This window comes from Porites lutea, chromosome 6 (assembly GCF_958299795.1).
Source record: "Porites lutea chromosome 6, jaPorLute2.1, whole genome shotgun sequence".
NCBI classification, from domain to species: domain Eukaryota; kingdom Metazoa; phylum Cnidaria; class Anthozoa; order Scleractinia; family Poritidae; genus Porites; species Porites lutea.
This window is the reverse complement of record NC_133206.1, coordinates 12,859,052-12,866,551: the sequence shown is the minus strand read 5'-3', so window position 1 is coordinate 12,866,551 and position 7,500 is coordinate 12,859,052. Positions and strand designations below refer to the sequence as shown.

Here is a 7,500-nt window from a genome sequence, read left to right as displayed (position 1 = left end):
TTTTCCAGCTCCAGCCCAAGAGGAAAACCTCTTTTTCCTCTCTGGGAGATAACGCGTTGTTTTGCGCAAAGCGCGAGACGAGGGAAGGAGAAAACTCAACTCCCAACACTGTTGGCCCAACAATGTTGGGAGTTGGGTGTTCCCATTTGCGCCCGTGTTGCCGCGGTGTGTTCCCGGTGTGATCCACTAAAATTCAAGAGCATGTAAATGCCCAGCTACAAGAAAAATAGATATCCGGTTGAAACTGAACTTTTATAGAATTCAAGTATTAGGAAAGCGATTTGATAGAAGATTCCTATCTTGAATGGGGTCTAATTTTTGAGGAGTGGACCTTAAAAGAGGGTATCAGTTTTCGCTGGCTCACTCTTAGAAACAGACACCGATCCAAAATTTATGGGAATACCACCCAGGCAGAGAACCGGGGCGAGGTGCGGTTTTCCAGTTGAGAGATTCTTTTGAAATGGTGAGATTTGAAATACCTTAAAACTTTGAGGGTAAATATTTATCTGCATTTTTAACGGTAAAAAGTAACCTTTTTTGAATTATTGCTGACGGCTGACGGCTGACGGCTGACCTCATTCCCGAGCGAGACTCTCGCAAAATTAAAGTCAGTGTAAAGTGACTGTCTCGAATCAATCGCTTCCCTTTTATCTTAAATTCCGCATCACTGTCCACATCATTACAGTCAAATTGCAGTTACGAAAAAAAAAGGGTGGTTTCTCGGGTTACTAACCTACAATTTACACGGAAAAACCTGGAAATTCTTGCCTGCCGGCAGACGTCTGCACGTAGGCAAGAAAATTGCGGTTGGAAAATCAAATGGTTTGCGCATTTCCGTAGAAAACTGGGCTGTGATTTGAGGCGAATCCATTTTTCTACTCTTTTATTAAAGTCTGTAAGGCTGATTTAGGGATACTTTTAGCGGGCCGTTCTCCCACCACGTCAAATCATATAGTTTTATGTTTTTGCACAAGATTTTCACCCGGGTTGTTTGTGTAAATGGTAAGCACCCCTCCAACATAGGAATCTATTGCTGGGGGACCCCTCTGTCTCTTCTTCCGGAGTGGAAGTCTGCGGCTTTCTCGCTGGGAGTTCCCATAAAAAGCGCGGTGGAAGATGGGACGATGGACCCTCTCCCCAGCCTCCCAGGCCCAACGACACAGAGAAGAGAGCACGATCATTCACTACAAGTACTACGGACACAATAGCAGTTATTCAGACGGTTAATCTGAGAGAAACGATGGCTGCTGTTGAAGAAAACTGGCAGATGAAACTATCAACCATTAAGGAAAGAACCACGGTTATTTTCAACAACGAGTTATTGAGCGATGTAAAGTTTGTGGTTGCTGCTTCGGAAGCTGAAAGTGAAACCCGGAAGACGATTCCAGCCCACAAGCTTGTGCTTGCTATTAGCAGTCCTGTCTTCTACGCCATGTTTTATGGGCAACTGGCGGAGGCTAAAGACTGTGTTGAACTGCCTGACTGTGAGTACGACAGTCTGTTAGAATTTCTTCGGTACTTGTACAGCGATAATGCGAATCTAACCTTAAGTAACGTGATGCATGTTCTGTACTTAGCGGATAAGTACATGGTACCTTCACTTGCAGAGAAATGCAGCGAATATCTACGAGAAAACCTATCAGCAGCCAATGTATTCTCCATTCTTCCACACGCTCAGAAATTTGAGGATAAGGATTTGGAAGATCGATGCTGGAAAGTGATCAAGGGGAACACAGAGGAAGCTGTGACGTCAGATGATTTTGTCACGCTTGAGCGATCTCTTATTGAGAGTGTTGTGAACAGAGAAAGATTGACCATCAAAGAAGTGGATCTGTTCAAAGCTGTTGATCGCTGGGCGACAAAGGAAAGTGAACGGCAAGGAATAACTGCTGATGGCGAGTCAAAGAGAAAAATCATTGGAGAAGACATTGTAAAAGCTATACGGTTTCCACTGATGTCAGAAAAGGAGTTTGTCTCAGTTGTTTTTGATTCCAGAATTCTTAATTTTGAAGAGATAAGTGAATTAATGAAGTACTATAATGACGTCGAGTTAACCTCCCCCTTACCGTTTACTCACACCCCAAGAGCTGGCAGGATAAAGCTCCATCACTTAATATGCTGTAGATTTTCTGTTTACAAGTCACCTGGGGTTGGTGGTTGCTGGACATATTCTGGTAAAAGTCCTGATAGGATTGTCTTGTCTGTTAACAAGTCAGTTAAATTGCATGGTATTCAACATTTTGGCAGTGAAGGTTGCCAGTACACAGTTTCTATAGAAGTTAATGATAACACAAATGGGTTTTCACTTGTAACCAAAACAGGGTCCTACGCATCAGTAAAAGATAAGAAGCATGGGTATTTTGGCTTCACTGTCTGTTTTGATCCCCCTCTTCAGTTATATGAGGGCAACAGATATGAGGTTAGGTCACTTATACAAGGACCCTTATCGTGGTATGGAGAACAGGGGAAACCATCCCTTGAGTGTAGTCAAGTACAGTTCAGTTTTTATCACTCTACCAGTAGTAGCAATGGAACAAATAACTTACGAGGTCAGTTTTCTGCTTTTCTTTTCAACAAGTAAATCTTTTTACATCTGACGTAGTCCTTCAGAATGTAAGAGTAGCCTGTTATCAGTTAACAAAAATTGCAGGTTACATGTTTTTGTCACAAAGACACTGGCTAAACACAACAGATGACCTCAGGAGTCTAAATGGCCTTTTTCAATTTTAATTTTATTAAGCTGTTTTCGTCTTTGGTTTTAAAAAACACCAGTCAGAGAAAATTAGAGACAAAACTCTTGAAGAATTCCTTTTTTGAACAGAAAGTGATATGGAAAATTCCTGACAGATATGTCAAAGAAAAAAAATGGTGCAAAACTTAAAATTTGTGGCTCATCCATGCAGTAAGCATCTTGCCATTATTGCAATCTCATCAGGCCCACTGAGTTGCCTGCAGGATATGCCGCCTGTTGACAGCTTTTGGACTGGGAGGCTAACAACTCCACTGCCTGTGTCTGCTAGTGTTGATGATGATGCCCTTTCAACTTCCTTTTGTTTGCAGTAATCTTTTTTCCAAGTCAGACCAAATGTCCTTTCCAGTCTCCAGACAATTTATCAGCATTTCAACTTTTCTTGCATCTAAATTTCCTTCCTGAAACAAGTAAAAGCTAGCATTATTTTGTTATTAACTTGCAAGGACGTCACTGGACATTAAAACTACTTCCTTAAACAAGTTCAAAGTACCCTGTGAATTTCTTTCTTTTTTTAATATCGAAAGCAGATTTGAACTATCTGCCAGCAAATTTATACAATAAATATTTTTACACATGCTTTAGTATGAACAACTGTAGAGACTCAAAAGAGAACATTGTAGAGGAACATATATACTATTGAGGTGGCAACTGTATCAGTTTACCAGAAAAAAGAATCTAATCTTCTGGCCAGTGATAAGGAACTGTCCATAATAGACAGGTGTAAAAGATATTAAACTTGTCTCAAAAAACAAATAAAAGATGGAATGAAGATAACTATCATAAAAATTATTTATAAAAGATCAAGAACTTGCTGCTGTTGTTTGCAGCCTCAATATGGACTTCACACTTAGGAAACAATTTTCACTTTCTGGGAAGCTTCACAGCCAGCAGTGAGCACTGACATACATTTTAAAAATACTTCTTCTTTGGAGTATAAAAATGATGGTGATACCTATTAGGACTGAGTGAAGTCCCATTTGATCTGTAATCATACAAATGACTAACAAAATTGGATGACTGCACAGTGGTAGTCCAATTTGTTCAACAACTAGTATGATAACAGACTAGACCGAATTGGATGGCACTTAGTTCTGTTACCAAAATTAATCATAACTATCAAAAATTTGTAATACTTCAAGGTTTTTCAAAATTAAAATAAAACATATTCCGAGAGTATTTTGCTAAAAGTGGAAAATTATCCATTCAGGTGATCATGCAAGCAATGGTGTATACTGTCCATGCATGGCGCATACTGACATATTATACAGTCAACTCCCGGTAATTCGAACCTGCAAGGGAAACATAAAAAAGTTCAAGTTATCGTGAGTTTGAGTTACCGAGGGTAAAATTATATAGAAAATGTTCTGAAGGGAAATAAAAATTGCTTCGAGTTAGCAGGAGGTTCGAGTTATATAGGGTTCTAGTTACCGGGAGTCAACTGTACTGTCCTATTAATGCTGAAATCAGGGCAGTTGATCAGATTTGGCAATGTTGTGATAGTCATGATTAATGCTGCTACTTGGGTTCTACTTGCAATTCAAAGACTTCAAGAAATCTTTGTTCATGCACATTTGGCCATATTGGTTAAAAGATCATTGTCAAACCTGTTTAATGTGGTCCAAGTCATCACCAAAGCTAGATGTTACCACCTCCATATAGTAATCATGAAATGTACTTGTCATATCCTTTTCCTGGGATGAAATACAAACGATCAAACAAAATTAATTTGTTATTCTTTTGAACATTAAAAGTTTGTTTGTAGAGTTAACCTTTCAGTTTCTCCTCTAAAGTGTTAAGACTTTAACACAATTTAATATTGTTTTCTAACCAAATTGGTAGTTTCTTGAGTATGATCTTGAGCTTGCTTATGTCCAACTGATGTGTTTGGATTTTCCTGTTGAACAGCAACAAAACAAACACAACATTAAGGACTTTGACTGGGTATAAAGAAAGGTGTATGTGTGTTCCCAATAATGATATTATTAATTATAATTATTATTATTTGGTAAAGAAAGTTTGCAACCAATAGTGAATAGCAGTAGAATGATCTCATCTTAGTTTATAGCTGGAACAATAAGAATAATTTTAGTACGTTATTACTGCTGTCTATAACTTTTTAAGCGAAGATAAAAAAGAAAGCAATCAAACAAAGCTTTTTTTGCCTTAAGAACTAAGTAAAACACAACATAATTAATAAAAATATGACAGACGCTGTGCACTTCTCAAACCATTGACCTGTAACTATCGTCAGTCCCTTCTCCCCATGTGAGAAACAAAGCAACGTTGAAAGTTCAGGGACATTTGATTTTACACTATTTGCAAAAGAGGTAAATAGATTAAAAGTTATGAAAGTTATAGGATCTCTGGAATAATTAAATAGATACTGGTAAAATAAGGAAACCTGTAACTATACTGGATAAATTTATAATAAAATACCATTATAAAATTTTGTCAAAATAAAAAATCACTGATTGTGGTTATTTTTCAAAAGCATTGAACACTGCTGAAAAACAATAAGCTGAAAAATTTCAGGCTTAACTACAGTGTACATGTACCCTGCGAGCAGCTAGGAAGATCGAAGGAGACTCTGCTCGCAGGATAGTGTACATGCAATCCTGACTTTTGTTACAAATAACATATACCCAAAGGCAACACTTAAGTGCAATAGCTTAATGAAACTGGAGGCCGAGCAGATCAGTAATATTTTAGGGCAGTCATGTCTGAAACTTTTTTATTCAATTTCAACTGCTCAAATTGAGTGATCCCCTGCCAAAAATAAATAATCATCAAACATACTTTGCAGCCTTCATCCTGGTCAAGTTGCTCCATTTTCTGACAAAGTTGTTGGTTAATTTTCATAACCTGCCTCCAGAGACCAATCTCTATGTACTGGTCTGGAGGGGACAGAGATGGTTTTGTTTTCACATCCTATTAAAAAAGGAAATAATTGATGTAACATTAAAAACTTAAATGATCTCCCAATTTGTTTGAGTAGCAGCCAAAAAAAATTTACATTGCAAGCAAATTAATAATAATTATACATTAAGTTATTGCAATCACCCGCACAATAACAGGCCACTTCTGAGTTCCAAAGACCCTCACTTTCAAAATGAGGCCAAGTGTACAACCTTTCTTGTGAAAAAGAGTTTTATTTGCATGAGAATAAAAAATGACTTCCATCTCAAAGGCTGAGCACTTAACCTTGTTTTGACACAGAGGCCCGGGGGAACTTGGAAATAGCCTATTTTTATAAGGGCTGTGCCAAAACCTGTCTTCTGACAACTATAATAGCTGATTGAATGCCAACTCTCTTTTGATCATGTACTACAGCTGAAGAATTACTGTCAATTGCCCTCAACTACTTACTAATCATGGCAGCAACAATATTAAATCACTGATGTTTAAAGAGGGTCCAGAACTATGCAGCCTTCATTTATATACTCTAGCCTTGTTATATATATACTGACAACGGTTTCCAACAGAATTTTAAAAAAATTAAATGTTTTAAAATCAAGAGGAAGAAAAGTAGTGAACTGCTTGCCTAGTCCCTAGGCCTCATTATTGTGCATGGAAGATGCGTTTCAGGTCACATGGTATGTCTGAGCGAGCTTTTGAGTGATTTGTCTCGGCTACATTACCAAAATGCATTGACTGAGAAGACCTGGGAAGACGCCGCACAGGGTCTAGGCAAGTGAACTGCATTGACTAATAATGCATGTAATATAACTTCCTTTTTACTACAAGATAAATTAATTATCTACTAAATATACTATAGCTAGCTGGCCGAGGAATTATCCAAGTTCTATGTCACTGTCATACATAAGCAGTGGATTTAATTTTATATTTGAAGGGAACAAATTATTAACAAAAAGGTTACTTAACCTTAAGGTAGATATCGATTGTGACATCCTTCATGGATTTCCGTCCTACAGTCAAGAGTGTCAGAAAGACATGTTGTGAATCGAATTTTCAGAGGGGTAGGGAAAGGAGTCAAACTCTGAAAAACCCTCTAGGTGAGTCTACATCTATGAAGTGCAACAACTATGTCAATATGTTTCCATCCAACCCATTCTGGCACTGTATATATGGAAATAAGTAGCAAACATTTTTTACTTGGAATAGAAAATTTCCTGGATGCATCCCTTCCCAAGATCAAGCATCCACCTTCGTTTTTTTTCCGAAAGTTTTAAAATACATCATGAAGATTACACTCAACCATAAATTTTGTGGCCAAACAACACGCCAGTCATTATCTGCAGCTAATAGTGGATTCAAGATATGAATTTGTTTGAGTTTCTGTTTCCACTTACTAGTTATTGTAAAATAACTGGGAGTTTCAGTGCAACTTTGGCATCGGCATTTCTTAAGAAAATATGTCCCAAGGAAATGGGCGTCTTTCACTAGATTCAGCATGTTGTAGAGTTGATTTTTGTAACCTTTTTTTCTACGTGTCATTCGTAAACAACAGGTGAAACTGTCGAGTACAATTTAATAATGAAGGGCCCCACACAAAACAATCCCTGGCCTCTTGATCATTTCCTTTTTTGAGGGGATGTTTTTGCTCGGAGCCCTTCTATAATATATGGTATTATGTCAACCAGTCAGAGCTCCTGACCAGATTCTGGACCAATGCTGATGATATGTCATGAGTATGGAATGTCGGGAGGAGGAGGGGAGGGGGGGGGGAAATGCAGACCTCTCTCTTGTATGTCCCAACTCTGGGGAGTGATGAGAGGCAGCTGTATTTG

The 7,500-nt window shown here is 38.1% G+C and overlaps 2 protein-coding genes across 3 annotated transcripts in view; one reads left to right on the top strand and one right to left on the bottom strand.

Annotated features, from left to right (window-relative positions):
* The first annotated feature begins 1,186 nt into the window (after nucleotides 1-1,186).
* LOC140941323 (BTB/POZ domain-containing protein 6-like) lies at nucleotides 1,187-2,598 on the top strand. Its single transcript, XM_073390304.1, has one exon. The coding sequence runs from the start codon at nucleotides 1,241-1,243 to the stop codon at nucleotides 2,579-2,581; it is 1,341 nt and encodes a 446-aa protein (XP_073246405.1). The 5' UTR covers nucleotides 1,187-1,240; the 3' UTR covers nucleotides 2,582-2,598.
* A 210-nt stretch (nucleotides 2,599-2,808) lies between these two features.
* The window catches only part of LOC140941324 (uncharacterized), an 11,763-nt gene continuing 7,071 nt past the window's right edge, over nucleotides 2,809-7,500 (bottom strand). Inside the window, exons 6-10 of one of the 2 annotated variants that reach the window (XM_073390305.1) lie at nucleotides 6,635-6,678; nucleotides 5,549-5,680; nucleotides 4,581-4,646; nucleotides 4,357-4,443; nucleotides 2,811-3,150 (exon numbers count right to left, since the gene is read on the bottom strand). In XM_073390305.1, the coding sequence (XP_073246406.1) occupies nucleotides 3,040-3,150; nucleotides 4,357-4,443; nucleotides 4,581-4,646; nucleotides 5,549-5,680; nucleotides 6,635-6,678 (440 nt within the window). In that variant the 3' untranslated portion in view covers nucleotides 2,811-3,039. Of the gene's footprint in view, nucleotides 3,151-4,356; nucleotides 4,444-4,580; nucleotides 4,647-5,548; nucleotides 5,681-6,634; nucleotides 6,679-7,500 lie in introns of both variants that reach the window. The other variant, XM_073390306.1, reaches the window with a different exon arrangement.